Source organism: Balaenoptera acutorostrata, chromosome 5 (genome assembly GCF_949987535.1).
Source record: "Balaenoptera acutorostrata chromosome 5, mBalAcu1.1, whole genome shotgun sequence".
Lineage (NCBI taxonomy): Eukaryota > Metazoa > Chordata > Mammalia > Artiodactyla > Balaenopteridae > Balaenoptera > Balaenoptera acutorostrata.
Genome location: NC_080068.1, coordinates 47,353,067 through 47,376,348, shown reverse-complemented (window position 1 = coordinate 47,376,348; position 23,282 = coordinate 47,353,067). Strand labels below are relative to the sequence as shown.

Below are 23,282 nucleotides of genomic sequence, written 5' to 3'. Positions count from 1 at the left end.
AAAACTATCGTCACCATATGAGCTAGCAATCCCACTCCTGGGCATATATCCAGAGAAAATTCTAATTGGAAAAGGTGCATGAACATTGGGGAATGTTCATAGCAGCACTATTTACAATAGCCAAGACATGGAATCAACCTAAGTGTCCACTGACAGATAAATAGATAAAGAAGATGTGGTGTATATATATATACAGTAGAATATTACTCAGCTGTAAAGAGGAATGAAATATTGCCATTTGCAGCAACATGGATGGACCAGGAGATTATCATATTAAGTGAAGTAAGTCAGACAGAGAAAGACAAATATCCTATGATATTTATGAGGAATCTAAAAAAAATGATACAAATGAACTTATTTATAAAACATAAACAGACTCACAGACATAGAAAACAAACTTATGATTACCAAAGGGGAAAGCTGGGGGGGGAGGGATAAGTTAGGAGTTTGGGATTAGCAGATACAAACTACTATACTATACTATACTATACTATATCTATTTCATATAGATAAACAAGATCCTACTCTATAGCAGCAGTCCCCGACCTTTTTGGCACCAGGGACCAGTTTCGTAGAAGCCAAGTTTTCCACGGAGGGGGCGGGGAGGATGGTGCAGGTGGTAATGCGAGGGATGGGGGGGTGGCAGATGAAGCTTTGCTCTCTCTTCCGCCGCTCACCTCCTGCTGTGCGGCCAGGGTCCTAACAGGCGGTGGACGGGGGTGGGGACCCCTGCTCTATAGCACAGGGAACTTTATTCAATATCTAGTAATAAACTATAATGGAAAAGAATCTGAAAAAAATTATACATATGTGTTCATACACAAACACACATAACTGAATCACTTTGCTGCACACCAGAAACTAACACAGCATTGTAAATCAACTATACTTCAATAAAAAAAAGTGTTTGGCAAATCGAACCTAGGAGAATGTGGACAAATAAATGCTAAAAACAAGGAAAAAGAAGTTTTCATGGCAGCAAACGTTACCGTGTTTCTAGGGAAGTGTTTTTCTCCAATTGCCTATTGAAAATAAAATGCCTCTGAATCTTGTTATTTTGGGAATAGAACATTTTAATAAAAACAGCAATAACCAGAGGGAATATATGGATTTGGAGAAGGGCAAATAATCTATTTAAAAATTGTCACCATAACGATCATTTGTAAGTTTTATGTTACATAAGAAGTGTGATCCAGGGTGTGGTATTGGAAGTTACTTAAATCAGCTCTGGGCAGTTGATAACCACAGAAAAGCAAAGATTTTTTTTTATTGTGGTAAAGTATACATAATATTAAATTTTCCATTTTAACTGTTTTTAAGTATACAATTCAGTGGCATTAAGTACATTCACATTGTTGTACAACTGTCGCTACTGTACACCTCCAGAGCTTTTTCTTCATCCTAAACTGAAACTCTGTACCCATGAAACAAAAACTCTTCATTACTCCCTTTCCCCTGCCCTTAGTAACCACTATTTTCTGCTTTCTGTCTCTATAAATTTTGACCCTCAAATTATTCCCATATAAGGAGAACCATACAATATTTTTACTTTTTTGTTTAACTTATTCCACTTAGCATAATGTTTTCAAGGTTCACCTATGCTGCAGTGTGTATCAGAATTTCATCCCTTTTTAGGGCTGAATAATATTCCACTATATGTACATAATGCATTTTGTTTATCCATTCATCTGTCAGTGTACGTTTGGGTTGCTTCCATCTTTTGGCTGTTGTGAATATGCTGCTCTGAACATTGGTGTATACATGTCTGTTCAAGTCTCTGCTTTCAATTCTTTTGGGTATATACCTAGAAGTGGCATTGCTGGATCATATGGTAATTCTTTTTTTTTTTTTTTTTTTTTTTTACGAAAGGTGCAGAGCCAGCATGGCTAAACACAAGTCATATGGTAATTCTATGTTTAATTTTTTGAGGAACCATCATACTGTCTTCCACAGCACCTGCACCATTTTACCTTCCAACCAGCAGTGCACAAAAGTCCCAATTTCTCTACATCCTTGCCAATACTTCTTTTTTTTTTTTGATGATAGCCATCCTAATGGGTATGAAATGGTATCTTTTTCTGGTTTTCATTTTCATTTCCATAATGACTAACCATGTGGAGCATCTTTTCATGTGCTCATTGGCCATTTGTATATCTTCCTTGGAGAATTGTCTATTAAGCCCAATTTTTACATGGGTTGGGTTTTTTTTTGCTTATGTTTTTATTGAATGGTAGCATTTCTTTTTATATTCTGGATATTAATCCCTTATCAGATATATTATTTGCAAATATTTTCTTTCATTCTATGTGTTGTCTTTTTATTCTCTTGACAGTGTCCTTTGATACAAAGAAGTTTTTAATTTTGATAAGTCCCCATTAATTTATTTTTTTCTTTTTTTGCCTATGCTTTTGGTGTTATATCCAAGAAATCACTGCCAAGTCTAATGTAAGAATTTTTTTAAAATGTATTTTCATAGTCTAGAAATCTTGATTACATAACTTCTCTTTCCACTCTTTAGTTATACTTTTCACATCCTCATAATCACACAAAGGACATCTTGGTTGCCAAATAATGCCTATGTTTTTAAGCCTGTGCTTATAATACACATAATTAAGCCTGTACTGGGTCTATGATTAGTATTTCCTTTTTATAGGAACTGTTTTGAAATTCAATTTTAAAGATATAGAAACCAAAGAATCACCCAACTCTTCTGTCTTTATATCCTATTTGGCAATAGTTATACTGACAGTACTAATAGCAAACTCTTACATGGGGCTTACCCACTACCAGGAATTGATCTAAGCTCTTTACATACATTAACTCATTTGCTCCTCAAACAATTCATTTATTCCGTAGAACTATCATTATCATTATCATCATCACCATCCTCATCTTCATCTTCATTTTAGAGTTGAAGAAACTGAAGCACAGAAAGGTTAAGTAACTTGGCAAAGGTCACACAGTAAGCGGTAGAGCCCAGATCGAAACCCAGTAGTCCATGCCCTACTGCTACTCCATGCATTCTCTCAATAATGAAAGCTAGCAGTCAAGGAGGGACAGACATGAGATTTTTATCATGTTACTTACCTCAACATAAACCTTTTGTGGAGCTCTAGTCCTTACAGGAAAAAAAAAAAAAAAGACCTATGTTCTTAGCTTGATATTCAAGGTTCTTCAAAATCTGGCTCCAACTTTTATTACCCTGCTTTCCAACATTATCTTCCTCTGTTTAAACTGATAAGCTTAAAAACTGTGGAACTTGTCTCTGATGCTATTGCTTGTATTATTTCCCACAAGTAAATTTATTTTCATCTCTCCATCCTTATCTATTGATATCCTATCCATCTTAGAAGTCTGGTTCATATCTTAGAAGGCTGGTTCTGCCATTATATTTTCCTTCTAATTCCAGATACGAGTGTCCTTTCCCTCCCGTATCACCTACTGCATATGCAGTCCATTCATTTGCACATTCATTCATTCATTCATTCCCTAAATAGTACTTTTCAAATACTGCCTTACTTCATGGCCATTTCTTTATATGACTTATTGCCACTACTAGATTATAGAGTCTTGGAAGGCAGGTATCATGTAATTCCCACTTTTATATTTCCCATGGTACCTAGCAGAGGGGGAACTTAATAAATATTATAGATTGATTCATTGATAAGCTGAGTTATATGACCAAACTAAGATGGGCATTCTGATTTTTATGAGAGATTATTGCTATGAGGATAATCCCTCTTTATTCATAAACTTCTTCATGATCAATGAGAAACTAAGGATTAGAAAACTCACATATGAATTAACTACTGTATACTAAACTAAGCATCAAACTAATCAGGAAAGAAAAAGACAAAGGATAATGAAATCTTGATTTTGTAATAAATGGTGGGCATTGTGGACTGGATATAAGGACTTTTTTTTAAAATAAGGAGATTCGGGAGGGAGGGATAAATTGGGAGATTAGGATTGACATATACACACTACTATATTTAAAATAGATAAGTAACAAGGACCTACTGTATAGCACAGGGAACGCTACTCCATACTCTGTAATGACCTATGTGGGAAAAGAATCTAAAAAAGAGTGGATATATGTATTGTTTAACTGATTCACTTTGCTGTACACCTGAAACTAACACAATATTGCAAATCAACTATCCTCCAATAAAAATTTTTTTAAAAAGATAAAAAATAAATAAAATAAGGAAATTTGATAAATTTGACTGGGGTAGAGTTATTTTTAGAATAATGCAGTAGGGTTAACTTAAATGAATTAATAAAAAGCAATACACAGAATGAGTACTATTAAAAATGGAAGTAACTAGTTATTTAGAAGATTTTTGAAAAGTTATAATGCAATAACTGATTTCTAAGACAGGTTAATGATCATTCTTCTCAGGTCTTTAAATCTCACCAAGAATCCATTTTTCACCCCTAAATAATGAGGATAACATCTACTTTTTACGATGAAAGAATGATATTCATCCTGTGAAAGGGAAAACACCATAAACGAAGTCTTATTTTACATCTCTAATTTTGTCTGCCTAGAAAAAGTGCAGAGATTCTCCTTAATATGACAGCTTCCAGGAAGAGACATGGTAAGTGAAAAGATCACAGGGGAAGTGCACCTAGAAGAACAGGTGGAAGACAGAATATAGGTATTCGGATGTTAAATGCCAGGCTGCTTAGCTTACCTGTGAAATGGTTGCAATTAGCACATTTAAAGCGGTAAGGTAAAACGAACAGATTTCTGTTTTCAAGAGAAGTGCGGCCATGTGGATCTCACGCCCACAGGGCGGCGCCTCAAAGCACAGCCGTAGCGAAGAGAGGCCACGTGACCCCTGCTGGCCACCGTAGGGCACCGAGTTGCGGGCTCTGAGTCCTAGTCCGTCTCAGACACGGGCCCAGAGTCAGGTCCGTCGCACAGCCAGCAGGAAGATGACTCTCCTCCTTCCACCCCTTTCCACGACCCCAGAGCAACTCTGAAATGAGACCGCTGACATGTCGAATAGACTCTGATCTTTGGAGATGGGAAAAAGAATGCACAGCAGAAAATCAGGCATGAACAGCTGGAGAACAATGTCGCGGCAGAACTTGAAGACACCAGCATCCTGGAGGCTCGAATTGTTGCTTCCACGGTCCAGATTCACAGTTATTAAGAACCTGTGTAGCAAGATCGAACGGTCAAAGCCGGTAAACGTTCTCTGATGTTGAGCAACTGTAAGCAAGCAGGAACACATGGGGCCTTCCCAGGACAGGCCTTCCCCCATATCCTCTGCTTTAGCTCCTCTCTGAAGTACCTAGCTAATAGTATTTGATGCACATTTCCTGAGTCGTTTTGCAGATGTAAAGCCCCCCCCTCTCCAACAAATGGAAGATGTTAACTGCTTGACAACCAGGAGCACATAGCCCCAAGCCTCCTGGAGCCTAAGGGACAGATAATGTTAACCCCTGTGTCACCACCCTGCTACATCACCATCAGCCAGTCAGAGAATTGTGCACAAGCTGATCACACCCTGCGACCACCCCGCCCCCGCCCCCAACCTGGCATTTAAAAGCGCTTTGCTGAAACCCTTCAGGGAGCTCGGGGCTTTTGAGGGTATGAGCCACCTCATCTCCTTGCATGGCCTTGCAATAAACCTTTCTCTACTCCAAACTCGACGTTTCAGTTTGTATGGCCTCACTGTGCATCAGGCACCGGAACTTGCATTAACACAACGACTAGAGGAAGAAGAAGCTCAAAGAACGTTCATAAGAACAATCAGAGGGGCTCTGAAAGAACGAATAGCTGGAGATCTGCTCCACTTTCCCCTCTGTGCCTCTGAACAGCTCCTGCAGCTGGGAGACCTAGAAGGCTCTGCCCAGAGGTAAGAGGGCCAGGGGGCTCCCTTTGGGGGTTGGTGTGTCTGGGATGCTGGAAAAGAAACAATAAATTATGTAAAATCAGAGACAGAGGTGGGAAGGGAACAGGAAGGGAGGGAGAACCATGGTGGAAATGTAGAGGTTACATTTGAGAGATGGGACAGGAAAAGTTAGGTTACTGTAGTATATCTGGTACCATTAATTGTGGTGCTTGAACTAAAAGAGTGTGAACAAAAGGGAAGAAACAGAGAGAAGAGACTTTTAAAGTCAGTTCCCCTAAAGTGGTTCCCTGGGACTTAAAACAGTTCTGAATGTTGAGGGGAAAATGCTATGCAATTACCACTGCATTTCTAAGTATTTCTAAATCTGATCTTAGAGAAAACCAGCAGTTTTTATTTTTAAAATTGAAATCTTCGAAGAAAATTTGGCATACGTATAGAAGAAAGTTCGGCTAGGTTCTAATACCCAGCACTTCCAGGCACAAAACAGCCCTAACACCTTGGACCATCACCACTTCTGGACCCCAGTTTCTAAATATTTAAAATAAGGGGCCTGAGGTATAAGATTCCCAATTTCTAGATAAAATTAATTAGGGACCTGTTTTAAATTTAAAGTTTCATCTCTCTTAGGTTATCTTCTTCTGCAGTCTCTAACATCTGGAAAACGCAAAGTAAATGTTTCTATTCTCCAATGACATGACAAAATGAGACATGAGGAGATGCTATAGAAACTATTTTGTAAAGATTTATACCCTTTTTGTTAATGTTCTTTTTATTTGTAGGCATTGTATGATTCTCATAATATACACTGGAGCTTGTATGAGAAGGTGAAACTATAGTGAACTTATAGAAACAAATAGGAGAGGAACATACATATAAACAGGCAAAGAATGCATTGACAGCAATAGAGCTGAAGTGTAGAAGCTGTGAGAGGATGAATGAAAGATAAATGATCTTCCAAGTACTCATCTAGACAAACATTTGGTACATAATTTGTTTTTGATACAATTGTAATGAAAGTCATTCTTCTCTATGGAACAACAGGCCAGATCTTTAGCACATTGCTGCTTGGTGCCCAGTGGGCAGTGTGTGCCTGATTGCCAGTGCCAATTTTTAGCGCATGTTCATCTGCAGGATATTAAACAGATTGCCGTCCTTTTGATGTTTGGGAATATGAGTAGTAAATACCATATGATATGAGTCAATGGATTTGTTTCAGGAAAAAGAAAAAGACAAAGAGGAGGGCGAAGAAGGAAGAGGAGGTGGAAGAAGAAGAAACTTGCATCTCTCCCTGAAATGAAGGGATGAACTAGGTAAGTCTGAAAGTATATCAGTTTTTTGGAGATGAGTAGCAAGCTTTGTATCTAAAAAGGAATGGTACCTCTACCAGCGCTCTCCCAATTTTCTGGCATGTTTAATGACTAAGGAAATGGCTCCCCAAAGAGTCTGTAAACATTTTTTTCAGGAATAGAAAATCACTGGAGAATAGAAAATGATTTTATTATAGTTCAGAATCTTCCAGAATGTGCCTCGCTTAAGTGGCCATAAAAATTGTATGTGTGTATGAGTATGTAAGTATGCACCGAATTATTTGTTGAGCAAGACATAACTCTGTCTTTTATAAGAAATTCATAAGTTATTATTACCTTTTCTTTCATCTTGTAAAAAGTCATAACACAGCTGTTTGAGGTAGACAAAGCCCAAGAAAAGCCCTACCAGCTGGGTGAAGCTAAAGGAACATTATAATATAAAAACTTAGATTTTAATCTTACTCCCAGCATGTTTGTAATGACATCTAGTAAGTTATTTAAACTTTTCACTTCTTTTGTATTAAAAGATGTTGAGCTAGAAGCTTTCTCAAGCCCCATCCACCTGCAGGTTCTGCTTACATCATGAAAGTAGTCTTGGAGTTTTCATTGAGAAAATTGTTTTTGAAAATACTAAATTCTAGGCAAGTAATCATATTCTCCTGATGAATCATCTCCTCAGTTCTAAAGCTATACCCTTTTTGGATTGAGAAGGTGATTTTCTTGTTCTTTTCCTCATTGTTCTCAACTGTGAAGCTGAGCTAATGGTAGATATCTGTGGCCTATTTAAAAAAGAGCTGAGAAGTGGTCAGTTTACTCGGTAAAATATACTTCAGGCCAGACAAACCTTATCTTACAATGAGAGAGAGAGAGAGAGAGAGATCCTAATCAAAGCTTCCTGCTGCAAGGTGTCTACTCATCCCCTGCTCTGGTCACTTTGCTAAGTCATACAAAGGTGGAAACGGGGACATGCAGTTAAGCAGGTTGCTTACTTCAGTTTAGAGTAAAAGCTAGACAGATCAGAGTTATTCTCATTTGCAATCATTACAACATTTTTATCTTGGTTTCTGCCTAGCTCTCTTTTGAAGCTCCTAGTATAGACATATAATGTCTCCTCTCTGTTTTGGGTTTGCAAATGTTTTTCAAGCTTGGATTTCCTATGACACTTGAAAAACATCCTTTAATAACTGAATAGGAGAAAGATTTGTGGATTATTTACAATGAACGGAATTTCATAGTTAGTTGAATATAAGATTATTAACAGTCTTATCACCCTCTACTTTTTTCCCACCAAAGGTCAAGGCCTTCTTTTCTTTTCTCTTTGTAAAATAAATCAGTTTGTTGAGGGCTGATACGATAATGAACTGTAATGTATGCTAAACACATAGAGGACAAGGATCACATGAAATTTCTCCAATGCTCAGATAAATCTGGCCATAAAGGTTGTTGATGGAAACTATGGGGGAATATTTAAATATTAAGTTTATTCATTTTGTTTTGATTGAAACAATCAGAATGGACTATGGCGCTGTCATTTCCGTGGGAGGCTAAAGTAGGTGACTGTCTGAGATGGTACTGTATTTACTCTAGACTTTGCTGGAAGATTACTCTAGGGGAATCTTATTTGTTCTGATTAAAAAGAAAACAGCATGGAAACAAATTTTCCATATCTAACAGTCATAGAGTAGGTTTATAATGTTCCACCTAAACGCGGATTGTTTAATGTAACGTTTATACTGATGTATTGGGAAAAGGGCTTACTGGTGAGTGAATCAGTAGCTTCCCTGTAAGCTTATGAGTATGAATATCAAAATAATAATATAAGCACCAGAAATCAGGCACAAACAGATAATAATTTAGGATTCTCTACCAGGTGAGGAGGGGAAGAAGCTTATCCCTCTAAGTCTGACGTCTATGGCCGCCACTCCTAAAGCTGCTTCTACATGGATACCATATAGGGTGTCTCTGATTAGATTTAATAGTACAGCTTGTTTCTCTTTGGATACCTTTAACATCCCTTTCCTTTCATGGCCTTCTTTGTTTCTTCTCTCTCTTCCTCCTTACTGACCCTTCTCAACCGCGACTTGTTTTAATTCACGAACTGTATATTTGGAAAACAGTATCAGAACTAGATACTTTTCATTCTCCTGGTTAGTGTTTGAGCTCATGCTGTCTCACTCACACGTATGCCTGACATTAAGTGATGACTGCTGTTTTATAACGTGCATGTGATGAGAGGCCATCGTCATAATTTAACTGTGTAGTTCTGCTTAGTGGCAATGTAGAGAAATTATTAATAGCTAATTTAATAATAGAATATACAGAAGCTCCTTTATAGCCTTGGGGCAAAGGACTGTAATTTACCAATATAATGTAAGTTAAATTATGAAAGTGAGACTTATAAAGGCAAAGATATAAAAAGGAAAAGATATAATCACAGGAGTATAATATTGAAGAAGTGAGAAAGAATGAGATACTGAGTTTGAGGACTTTTAGTCTGATTTTCTTATGACATCTTTGTTTGTGACTCTTCATAAAGCCAGTTGCGGTGGGTCCCAGACTGAGAATTATGAACAGATAAATGAAATGGGAAATATTTGTTTTCAATGATACTAGACATTATCATGTATTTTGCCAGCCTAATCACAGAAATGACTTCAAATAAAGCTCATAGACCTTCTAGAGATAGGGACTGGCACAGCCCATGCTAGCAAACTGTAGAAGCAGAGGATATATCAGTATGCTTAATGGAGAAGAGCAAAGAATTAACCTACTTGAGCAAACTTTGGTTATATTCCTTCAGAGTTTGAGGTAAGCTTTTTCTCTTTTTAAAAACAGTTTTATTGAGGTATAATTGACATATAATAAACTGCACATATTTAAAGTGTTCAGTTTGATTAATTTTGACATAAATATTCACCCTTGACACATCACCATAATTAATATAATGAGCATATTCATTCCTCCCAGTTTTTCTTTGTGCCCCTTTGTAATCATGCCTCCTACCCCCTGCTGCCCACTCCTCATTCCCATCCCCCTGCCTGTCCCCACCCCCCAGTTCCCTGGCAGCCACTGATATGCTTTTTGCCATTATGTAATAGTTTGCATTTCCTACAACTGTATATGAATAGAATCAAACATTACATATATACTACTCTTTTTTATCTGGCTTATTCCACTCAGCTTAATTATTTTGAAATTCATCTATGTTGTAGTGTGTATCAGTAGTTGCTGGATAGCTTTTCATTTTATGGATATACCATGGTTTGTTTATCCATTCACCTGCTGGTGGACATTTGAGTTATGTCCAGTTTTTGGCTATAACAAGTAAACTGCTATGGAAAAATCTCTGTATAGACATATGTTTTCATTTCTCTTGGGTAAATATCTAGGATAATGTGATAGATGTATATTTAGTTTTTTGAGAAACCATTAAACTGTTTTCTAAAATGTTTGTAATCATTTTACATTTTCAGTAGAATCATATGGGAGATTCAGTTCCTCTACATCTTTACCAAACTTGATATGGTTTTCTTTTTAATTTTAGGCACTCTAGTCAGTGTGTAGTTATATCTCATGCAGTTTTTCTTTCTTGGTTGGTAATATGGTGAAGTATATTGATTGAGTTTTCTAGTTACACTGATTCATTATCCTAGCTTCCCCCCAGTTGGTCATGATGTCTTATCCTTTTTATGCATTGTTAGATTAATTTTGCTAAAACTTTGTTTAGAATTTTTGCATCAGTGTTTATAAAGGATATTGATTTGCAGTTTTTTTGTTTTGTTTTATTTTTTGTAATGCCTTTGTCTGGTGTTGGAATCAGATTAATGCTGTAATCTTGGCCTCATAGAATGAGTTTGGAAGTGTTTCTTTTCAGTTTTCTGGAAGAGTTTGTGTAGAATGGGTATTATTTCTTTATCATTGAAGAAATAACTCCCATTTGGGCTTGGAGTTTTCTCTGTGAGGAGATTTTAAACTAGGAATTCAATCTATTTAATAGATATAGGGCTATTCAAGTTATCTGTTTTTTCCTTGAGTTTGGTAGCTTTTGTTTTCAAAGAAATTTGTTCATTTCATCTGAGTTGTCAATTTACTGAGATAAAGTTTTCATAATATTCCTGTATTATCATTTTAATATCCTTAGAATCTATAGTGATATCACTCTCATTCCTGATGTTGATAATTTTTGTCATCATTTTTTATTAGTCCAGTCTAGGCTTAAAGGTTATCAATTTATTGATATTCTAAAAGAACAAATTTTGGTTATATTGATTTTTGCTATTGTTTTTCTATTTTCTATACCATTGATTATTGCAATCCTCTTTATTTTTTCTTTTCTTCTATTACTTTGCATTTAATTTGTTATCCTATTTCCAGTTTCTTAAGATTGAAGCTGAGGTCACTGATTTGAAACCTTGTCTCTCTTCTAACATAGGCCTTTAGTCCTAGAAATTTCTAAGTGCTGCTTTAGTAATATCTCATAAATTTTGATATGTTGTGTTTTCGTTTTCATTATGTTCCAAATATTTTCTATTTTCCTTCTTTATCTCTTCAACTCATGGATTATTTAAAAGTTTTAAATTTAGTTTCCAAATATTTGGAGATTTCCAAAAACCTTTTATTGATTTATAATTCCAGTGTACTCAGATGGCATACCTTATATGAAATCCTTTTAAATTTATTGAGGCTTGGTTGATAGCCTAAATGAGGTCTGTCTTGGTAAATATTTTATATGCACTTGAAAAGAGTATGTATTCTCCTACTGTTGGGTGGAATGTTATATGAATGTCAATTAAGTTATTTGATAGTATTGTTCAAATCTATATCATTAATTTGTCTACTTGTTCTATCAAATGTTGAGGAAGAGATATTGAAATCTCTTACTGTAATTGTAGATTTACCTCCTTTTTCTTTCAGTTCTATCAGATTTTGCTTTATGTATTTTGAAGCTCTGTTATTAAGTATATATATGTTTAGGATTGTTATATCTCTTTAATGAATTGACCCTTTTATCATTGCAAAATGACCTTGTCCATCACTGGTAATATTCTTTGCTTTGAAATTTACCTTCTGATATGAATATAGCCACTTCAGCTTTCTTTCCATTAATATGAGTATGGTATATATATATATATTTTTTACATTTATTTATTTATTTATTTATGGCTGTGTTGGGTCTTCGTTTCTGTGTGAGGGCTTTCTCTAGTTGTGGCAAGTGGGGGCCACTCTTTATCGCGGTGCGCGGGCCTCTCACTATAGCGGCCTCTCTTGTTGCGGAGCACAGGCTCCAGACGCGCAGGCTCAGTAATTGTGGCTCACAGGCCCAGTTTCTCTGTGGCATGTGGGATCTTCCCAGACCAGGGCTCGAACCCGTGTCCCCTGCATTGGCAGGCAGATTCTCAACCACTGCGCCACCAAGGAAGCCCAAGTGTGGTATATCTTTTTAAAATCCTTTTTCTTTTTGACTATTTTTTTCTCTTTTTCTGAAATATGTTTCTTGGAGGCAGTATATATTTGAGTCTTTCTTTTTTATCTAATATGACGATCTTGCTTTTTAATTGAGGTATTTGGACCATTTATATTTAATGTGCTTATTGGCATGGTTAGGTTTAAATGTATTTTCCTACTATTGTTTTCTATTTTCTTATCTATTCTTTTTTTCCTTTTTCATCTATTTTCTGTCTTGTTTTGGATTTTTATAGTTCTGGCTTATGTACTAAATTTGCTTATTAATTCTAACTTTTTGTTTTGTTATTTTAGGATTTAGAGTACTTAACAGTGTAACTTCAAATGATATTATACCAATTCCCATATAGTATATGGATCTTACAGTATTTATTACACTTCCATTTATCTACTTCCAACTTTCTTGCTATTTTTGTTTTCTTCTGCATATGCTTAAACTACATACTATATAATTAGTTTCATTTGAGCAATCAGTTCTTTTTTTTCTGCTTGAAAATAATGCTTGCTGTAGTATTCCACAGTTTTTTTTCCTTTTTCTTCCAGCATATATCCAGCTAAGGCAATTAAATTAAAAAGTAAGGTATAAAATACAGTTAACATCATAATACACTTTGTTTTGTATCAATATAAAACATTTAAATTTTAAATACCACCTCTTTAAAAAAAATGTTTCTCCTGATAAATAATATGCATGCTCATTGCTCTCTCTCTCTCTCTCTCTCTCTCTCTCTCTATATATATATATATATAAATGTTTACCCTAAAATATTTATGTAAGTACTGGTCCACTTAAGACTACCCTTCTTCTAAGCTTCATCGATGGTCTCTCTATATGAAGTATATAAGCATATATGTTACACATACCAAGTAAACTACATAAAATAGAAATATGAAAAGAAAAAACAAAGGAAAACATGTCCTTCTTCCTATAGGATTTACACAGAAAATTAGTGTAATTAGTGAGAACATGTAAAATGTCTGAAGAATTTTGATGACTATCTTCTAGGAAAATAGCTATGAGAATACTAAATTTCTATTATAAAAACTTATGTTTCCATTAAACATTCAGTGAAGGTATTGTGGTCTCCCTAATATGTGCAAAAGAGGACTTTGGGATCCATTCAAAATAACAACTACAATAAGATGTCCGTCAGTTTTAGCAGGTTAGTTACACCTCTTAATCAAGTGCGTGTAACACAGAGAACCAAATCCTGGTCCATAAGTATTAGAAAATGTTTGATGAAAAATTCCATAGACAGAATCTGAATATTCTATATTTTAGAGGGAGTGGAGCAGGATTTCATGACAGTGGAGGGGGTTGACTCCCAGTGGTTGGCCTGACCTTAACTGCTGATGTTAAAAAACACACCAAATGTTTCTGCAGTGTTTTCTGCTGTAATTTATTTATTTCTAGCCATAGGTCTACTTGTAGGGTTCTCATAAGCCATGCAGCAAGTGGTTTATAAATAAAGTCAGTCTGTTATAGCGTCATTACATTAAGAGACAGAATTGCTGGATTTTTTTCATTCTGTGAAAAGCTCACATCTTGAGAATCCATGTTTGATATTATTATGGTACACCTGAGATGTATCTTGCTCCAATTAACATTATCATGCTAGTCACTATAAAAAAACCCAAGGGCAGACTAGAGAACGTAGTAGGTTCACTACTTTCAGGAGGCTGAGTTGTAACCCAACCCATTGACTTCATCACAGCTTTCTTCCATGTAGAATAACGAATTTCACTTTCTGTGGCTTTTATCTGTGGTTCAAACCGTTCCATCATGACCATTGACAAATCCTCGGGTTTAAGACTCCAAACGTCTACCCCTTCTGCAGCTCCTGCTGCCATGGCAGCTCCCAGGGCAGTTGTTTCAGGCATGGAGGCTTTTATTACTGGAATATGCAGAATGTCTGCTTGCAGTTGCATAAGAACTTTGTTGTTGGTCATTCCTCCATCCACCTGCAAATGAGTGAGTGGAATTCCACAGTCATGGTTCATGGCATCCAAAATCTCTCGGGTTTGGAAACAAATAGCTTCTAATGCAGCAAAAGCAATATGACTTTTATTGGTGAACTGAGTGAGACCGCAGATTATCCCTCTTGCAGTGGGCTCCCAATAAGGTGCATATAACCCTGAAAAGGCTGGGATGAAGTAGCAGCCATAAGAAGTACCTACTTCTTTAGCAAGTTTTTCACTTTCTTCTGAGGTCTTTATAATTCCAAGATTGTCTCTCAGCCAGCGAATAACAGCACCGGCTATAGCAACAGAACCTTCCAATGCATAACATACTGGCTTGTCTTTGCCTAGCTTGTAAGCCACTGTGGTCAGGAGGCCGTGTTCAGAAAATACACACTTATGACCTGTATTACATAGTAAGAAACAGCCTGTTCCATACGTGTTTTTGGCTTGTCCTTCCTGGAAGCACATTTGTCCTACTAATGCAGCAGACTGGTCCCCCAAACATCCAGATATTGGCACACCTTCCAAGGCCCCAGTTTTCATTCGGCCATAGATCTCAGAAGAACTCCAGACCTTTGGAAGAATGTCCATTGGAATTTCAAAAAAGTTACACAGCTTTTTATCCCATTCTAGAGAATGGATGTTGAAGAGCATTGTCCTACTTGCATTTGTTACATCTGTACAATGGATACCTCCATTAACTCCTCCTGTCAGACTCCAGATAAGCCATGAATCAATGGTACCAAAAAGAGCTCTACCTTCTTCAACAGCCTTTTGAACTTTTCTCACATTGTCAAGAATCCAACGAAGTTTTACTGCACTGAAGTAAGTGCTAAGTGGAAGGCCTGTCTTGGACTTGACGAAGTTATTACTTCCTGGAATTTTTTTGCTAAGCGTCTCAACAGTAGACTGGGTTCTTAGATCAAGCCACACCACAGCATTGTAGAGCGGCTCTCCAGTTAATTTGTCCCAGATAACAGTGGTTTCCCTCTGATTGCTGACACCAATAGCTTTTATGTTGGATATATCAATACTGAGTTCTTGAAGTTTCTCACATGTTTTCTCTATACATTCATAAACTGACTGAAGAATTTCCTTAGGGTCTTGTTCTACCCATCCTTCTCTTGGGAACTCTTGGGTTAATTCCACTTGATGGTGACTAAGTAGTTCCGCTGTTTTTGAATTGAAAACCGTAAAATGAGTGGAGTCAGTACCCTGGACCACTGCCCCCACCAACGGCCCCACAACTGCCGTCTTCGGAGCTGCCATGAAACCAGTAGGTGGGCTCGGCTGCTCCGGTGCTCAGCTCAGCTGCTCCGGGGCTCAGCAGCTGTGGTGCCGTTTCCCTGGTGATGGAGGTGTTGGTGGGGGTGGGGTACGCAGAACGTCAGGAGCGGCAGGATCATAACGCGCAGGCTCAGTAACTGCCTAGGCTGAACCTGAGCTCGCTGGGGCATGCTTTGTCCTCTAACCGGCGCTGCATCTTCTCACCCCACTCCTTTGGCTCGTGCTCCACCCCCAACCACTCAATTATCTTTTAAGGAGATTTAAGCTTTAAAAAAAATCATATATTTACCGACATAATTATTGTTACTTGTGCTCTTCATTGTGTTGTGTGGATCCACATTTCAGTTATCACGTTCTTTCTGCCTGTAAGATTTCCCCCAGTATTTCTTGTAGTGTGGTCTGTTGGAAATGAATTTTTACAACTTTTGAACATCTGAAAAGCATTTCATCTACTATTTAAAGATATTTTCTCTGGATATAGAATTCTTATTAACTTTTTTTCCCTTAAATTTCAGTGCCTTGAAACTCTTGCTCCGCCCTTTTCTCTCGTGTTGTTTCAGGTGTGAACTTCACTGTCAAACTTATTTTTTAAATGTCTGTTTTTCTCTCACTGTCTTTAAGACTTTTTTCTCTTTATCAATGGTTTTGGTCAGTTTTATGATGATATTACTTGGTGTAGTTTTCTTATTTTCTGTGCTTGGGGCTCATTGAGCTACTTGGGTCTGTGGGTTTATGGATTTCATCAAATTTGGAAAACTTTGGGCCATTATTTCTATAAATATGTTTTATTTTTCCTCTCTTCTCTGCCTTAGGGACTCCAATTACATATATTGGCATTCACTGCTGCTCTACTCATTATTATAATTATCTTCTCTTTCTGTGGTTCATTTTAGATAGTTTCTGTTGCTATGTCTTCAAGTTTACTAATCCTTTCTTCTCCATTGTTTAATCTATTAATTCATCTATTGTATTTTTCACCTCACATATTGTAGTTTTCATCCCTAGAAGTTCAATTGGATTTTTAAAAATATAAACTTAGCTTTTTGGACACATGGGATACAGTTAGAATAACTTAATTTCATCTTCTGCTAATTCTAGCATCTGTGTCAGTTCTGGTTCAGTTTTGACTGATTAATTTTTCTCCTCATTATGGCTTGTATTTCTCTGCTTCTTTGCATGCTTGATAATTTTTGATTAGGTGTCAAACATTGTAAACTTTACCTGGTTGGACTGCTGGTTATTTTTGTGTTCCTAAAGACCTTGAGGTTTGTCTTGGGATGCAGTTAAGTTACATGGAAACAGTTTGATTCTTTTGGGTCTTGCCTTTAAGATTTGTTAGGTGGAATAGGACAGTGTTTAATGTGGGGCTAATTATTCCCCTTACCTGTGATGAGATCCTTCAGTGTACTTTACCCAAGGCCCATGAAAAATGAGCTTTTCATGGCTGGTGGAAATAGTCCCTGTTCCCAGTCGTGGGTAAATACTGGGTACTGTCATCATTAGTCTTTTCATATGCATCTCTCCCCAGTCTCATGTAGTTTCCTCACACACATGCACTGATCAATACTGAACTGAATACTCAAAGGGGATACTCTGAAAGTCTCCAGAGTTCTCTTCCAGTACAACTCTTTTCTTTCCAGTACCATATTCTGCACGGTCTAGCTGCCTTTGTCTCTCTGGATGCTCAGCTTTATCTCCTCACTATGGGGTTTCCACTGAGCTCCACCTGGGTTTCCCTTCCTAGTCCTGTGGCCTCAATACTCTCTCAAGGCAATAGGATAGGGAAGTCATAGTATTCATGCTACTTGTTTCTTGCCTCTGAGAGATCACTGTCCCTCATGGACTGATATTCAGCATCTTATAAACTGCTGTTATGTAATTTTTGACTTATGTGAAATGTCTCATATATTTTGTCCATTTTTTAATTGTTTCAAATGATAAATGAAGATAAATCTAATCTCTGTTACTCCATCATCGTAAGAGTAGAAGTCCACTGAATAGAAGCTTACATTTTCAGATTGATTGTAAAGTTGGTGAATAAATATTTATCTACTCATTAATTTTAATTCATGAAATGTCCAATCAGTGAATGGCAATTTTCTGCATTAGGCCATAGGCTATACTTTTAAGTTAGCTCAAGGATGCAGCTCATTTATCCTTAGTGAAACCAACAGAACAAGATAGAAAATACCATAAAAATCAACAATATTGTTATTTTCCTATTTTAACTGGATCATATTTTCCTTTTAAGTAAACTTTTTAAAGGAAGTCAGAAAAACAAAATTAGCAACCAGATTTAATTTGAATAGTAGGGGACTGAAATCATCAGAAGATGGTACAGATTTTCCTGATCTTTGTTAAGTTTTAAAATTCAACCAGAGCTTTCCTAAGCAAACATTTAGAGGCAACACTTACCAGTATGCCTGTTTACCATACTATGTTTTAATTCTCATGAAACAGATTAAAAAAATTAAAAACATTTTTTTCTTCCCAAGTATTTGGCAGTAGTAAACATTCTGTGTACAGATTATTCAATAAAAAGATTTGACCTAAAGTTTGTTTTCCACTTTCCCTCTACCCTGCCACCCCAGTATATACACACAAATGTCCCAATCATATTAGTTTTTGAGCCTAGGGATACTTTAAGCATTTTGTTTTTAATACAAGTAACATACATAAAGTCATCAGTTCTGTCTATAAACTCGTTTACATACTAGTTCCACTGTGAGTAAGTTGTAGCCACTAAATAATCAGATAATAAGTGTCTCAATTTAGTTTAGAAAGGAAAGTTGACCAGATTGATTTAACTTTCTTAGAGTAATTACAAACTATTGATGGATTTAACCAAAACTGACTAGCAATGCTTTTTTTGTTTTGTTTGTTTGTTTAAACTAGGAAGCTTAAACTAACTCTACTATTTTTACATTATAGAAATTAAAAACATTAACTCTTTTGATTGTTAGTCTCTAATAGCCTTCCTATATTTTAATTTAAGCACCTCTGAAATAATCATTGGTACTACCTTATTTTTGAAGACATTATACTTTACAAGGAAATTATTTCATTTGTGTCATATTCCATACAAATGCAAATCCTTTAACGATAGTCATACTATTCAGAATAGTTCCCCAAATCAGATATTTCTTCAAAAAGTCTTTTAATAGAAGATTGCTAAAATTAGAGTTGTTAAATGAATTGACTTTCTATTATTACTTATTTACCTTTAAGGTCACTCTTCTGTAGTGCAGTTACTTCATAATATAAAATCTTTTAAATGATGTCCACACTGTAAAGTTCAAAATTTAATTGTTCATTCAGTAATTTGACAGATATGCTTTGAGAGGTTGCTATATATAGGCTCTATTTTACACAATAATATAGCGATGCATGAAACATTCTTCCTGCACTTATTATAACATCTAAGTTAAGAACAATCCCAACTACTTGTCTATATTGGCATATCTTCCTTTGCGCATCTTGTTTTAGAGAGCCATTCATTTAATTATTATTTTTCCCCTGTCAAGCCCTCTAAATTATAAGTTCAATTAGGGCAGGTATTTTGGCTGTTTTATTCAGTCTTGCATCTTCAGCATTTAGAACAGTGCCTGACCCTAAGCAAAAACTCAAGAAATATTTATTGAATGAGTTAATGAGCACCACTATATATGGTTCTCACTTTAACTAATTATCATAAAGTCAAGTTAATTTTAAATTTGATTGCTGGATGGGCTATTGGTTATTCATTTTACAATCGAATATAATAAGGTAGATTGATGAATAGATAAAAAGAAGGATAAATGAAAAGATATATGGTAAAATTAGTATAGTAAAATATTAATTGTAGAATCTGTGTGGTAGATAAAATGGTGTTGGTTCTTTCAATCTTTCTATGTTTGCCAATTTTTATAACAAAATATCGGGAAAATATAATGCAAAAAAAAAGCTGCAAAACAGTTAATAGAGATCTATTTTGTACAGGTTCTTTTGTTTGTTTGGAGGAATAGTTGAAAGGAATAAGAGTCAATGCCAAGTTTATGTAAATTTGAGAGATTCTTTGGTGGCATAATCTACTTATAGTTGTTCATCCCAAGAAAACCATTAATTGTGAATCATTTTTGTTAAGGTATTTGCACTTTTATTGTAGGAATTTTCTTCTGCTTTTTATAAACCTTGTAAATCTTAGAAAGCCAGCTGCAGGTTTAACCCTTTGTTTGGCTTTTAACAAGAAATATGAGGCGTTCAGGAAGGCTGCTACTCTTTTCAGTCTCTAATGAGTGGGAATCAATTTTGAAAGTCTTGATTTCACCAAATTTGCACATACCTTGTCTTGAATTTGAGAGTGTGCCCCCTGATGGTAGGGGCACTGAATTATATAGTTTGTGGCTAGGAAATTTAACTTTTTTAAGATTGTGTCATAACCAATGCATCATCACAGTTGGTAATCTTCAAAACGCTGACGCATTTTTCTACATGCTGTTCCCCAATGTGCTGGACCAGCTGTTGAGAGCCATGCCCTCCAATTGCCTGGAAGACCTCTTCTTGGACCACAAATCACCTAACATACTATCCCTCTTTGTTCTAATAAAGAAGGGAAAAATTAAAGCGAGCTACCGTGGTTTATTACTCACATTTTCTCTCTTAAGCGCGGGCTGTGGGAGTCACTGCATTCACATCAGGAGGCCTTGGCATTCTGGGTAAGCACTCATAACAGACAGGCCAATGAGTTTCATATTCACAGCTATGAAAGTGATTGTATGAATGCTTGAATCTTGAAATTTTTGACTGTGTGTGTGTGTGTGTGTGTGTGTGTCTTCTTTGTCATTTTCCCAGTGAAAATTGCCCTGACATTGATCTCAATGTTAATGTATTCCTGCTTACATTTGACTTTGGAATATGTTATGGCTAATTATCATTACACAGAATAAAAGAGCAGAACCCTGAGTGAGGTGCTTGGGTTTAGGGACAAAGGGAGGCCTATTCAGCATCCTGGCTCTAGGCCCAACAATTGTAATCGAACATCTTGAAACTGGTGGGACCTCTGCATCGATTTTTTTCCTTTTTTTCTCCCTCACTTTTTGAAGGGGGGTAGAGGAAGAGGGTTAAGGGATTGAAGGGCTGAAATTTCCCCTTGAACATGATGTCAATATGTTGGCATGTCTCCTTTTATTAAGATGCCATCCAACTGATAACAAGTCCTGCTGTGTTTTACCAACATAAAAAATTAGACTGGAGACCGAGGAGCGGCAGGTGGCTTTTGGCACCAAGAAATAATCACACTTGATGTGGAAAGTAAAGTAAAAGGAGCCATCTGTTCACTGCAGGAGGACGTGAAAAATCACATTAACATATTGTCACTAACATCATGAAATACACAGTTAATAATAAATTTAGTTATCATGGCAAGTCGTGTTGGATACTTACTCTGAAACTGTAGAATGTGAAAATGCTCTGTCTTGCCCACCCCATCTTTTTTTTTTTTCTTTTTGGAAAAAAATAGACATTACATCTTGCTGTGTGTGTGTGTGTGTGTGTGGTGGAGTTGGGGGGAGGAAAGTGTTTCATTTTAAAGCCTAGCTATTGTTCATTATTGCTGACTAAGTGAGCAAAAGAATCTCTCATGCAGATGGAATGAATAACTTATTTGATTCTGCCGCTTATTATCTATCATGTTCCTCTATAGCCTGTTACCTGGATGGAAAAAAAGACATGTAGGCAATAAACAGGTTGTTTTGATGATGTCCCTTGCACAAGACCCAGAGCTTGCAAACCCTTCTGTGACAGGCTCAGAGGTGGCAGAGTGCTGCCTGAGAGGAGAATCAGAGGCTGTGACCTTTTCTTGAATGTCTAATGGGCATCTCACTCTGCCTTTGGTCAGTAAACTGTTCTGATGTGTACTGTCATAGTGGATTTTGTGTGTGATGCCTGCATATACTTTACAAGAGAACAAACGTGTTAAAGCATCAGGATGGGAAAGTTTTCTTGCACTTTTTTTTGGTGCATGTGTTGTTTACATATGTCAATAAAATAAAGAAGCTACAGAGGCTGGAGATCAAACTAAACTTGGGAAAATTGGGGTTATTGTTGCTGAATCATTGTTAGAGCCATGTTTACACACCTTTTGCTGTAACAGTGCGCTATCTAGTTTCTTGCAGTCATTGTTGACTATCACGACAAATCTGTGACTCAAATCCAGATCATTAGTAGTATTATTAATATCAAAATCTCAGTCTCACTGTTTACAGAATTACAGTTGTCATACAATAGAATTCTAATAAATAACTTGACCAACCGTTATTCCCCAGTTATGGTTGTTGATCTATATCCAGTCATTATCACATTTGCTAGAAAGTGGCAATATACAGATAACTTCAAGAATATGTGTATGTAATTGTGTAAAGAACATTAGAATGAAAATCAGGATTTTAGTTGCAGCTCTGACTAACTAGCTGTATGATATTTAGCAAGTCCAATTATCTCCCAGACCCTTTTTTCTTAGGGGTAAAATTTAGGTACTCTCTAAAGGAACTTGTCCCTTCTAACATTTAAAGATTTTAGAAAATGTTGTCCAGTGAAACTTGATTTTTATTTTAAGTTAATAGAGGGAAAATGGTATGCAATGAGCAGCCATTTTTGGTCATACATATTTACTCATAAAACCTGAATGACCCTGGAAGGTAATATGTGAATTTGGGTTGCTACCTTTCATTCATCAGGTTGTGATGGCATTTGGAGAGAGATCTGTTTTGCTGGGAACGAGGTGGTGGTGGACTTTTCTTCTGTTACATGTGTGGCATTCTGTCACTAAGGGTAAATGTTATCATATATTCCTGACTTAGGTGCAGACTCTGCCACCTCACTCAAGTCATCACTGTGTCTCATGCATAGAGACTTTTTTATTCTTTAGAAACGTTTCTTAAAAATGATACAGTTTCTGTTATTTCAGTTAGATTATCTGGACGCAGAATCCACTTAATTTTCTCCACTGGTCTTGGATCATATGCTGGTTCACCTTCCTGGATGTCCTTCCTTCTCTCTTATACCATCTACCAAAATGTCAGCTCATTTTTCTTCTTCATGGAAACCTTTCCTGACCCCTTAACCTTAGTTTAATCCCACTGTACCTTATACCTCCCTTTTTCTAACCGTCATTGCACTTGAATTAATTGTTTGGTGTATGCCATCTCTGATGGCCTATAACCCTCATGAAGGCCGCCCCCTGTCTCTTTGTCATGGTCACCAATAATGCCAGGCATATAAAACATTTAATAAGTATCATTTTATCGACTGATAGTTGGTTACTCAAACCAACTGTCAGGTTTTATCAGGTTTCAGGGAAAATAGAATGGGTCTTTGGCATTGGCATTATTCTACATTTATCCTGAAAGTCTCTGATGAA

At 36.4% G+C, this 23,282-nt stretch overlaps 1 protein-coding gene across 1 annotated transcript; it reads right to left on the bottom strand.

Annotated features, from left to right (window-relative positions):
• Window positions 1-14,206: 14,206 nt before the first annotated feature.
• Window positions 14,207-15,868, bottom strand: GK2 (glycerol kinase 2). The gene has a single exon (XM_007165602.1). The coding sequence runs from the start codon at window positions 15,866-15,868 to the stop codon at window positions 14,207-14,209; it is 1,662 nt and encodes a 553-aa protein (XP_007165664.1).
• Between the last annotated feature and the right edge of the window lie 7,414 nt (window positions 15,869-23,282).

Coding starts and splice junctions, on each gene's coding strand:
- GK2 (XM_007165602.1), bottom strand. CDS start 15,868: ATGGCAGCTCCGAAGACGGCAGTTGTGGGGCCGTTGGTGGGGGCAGTG.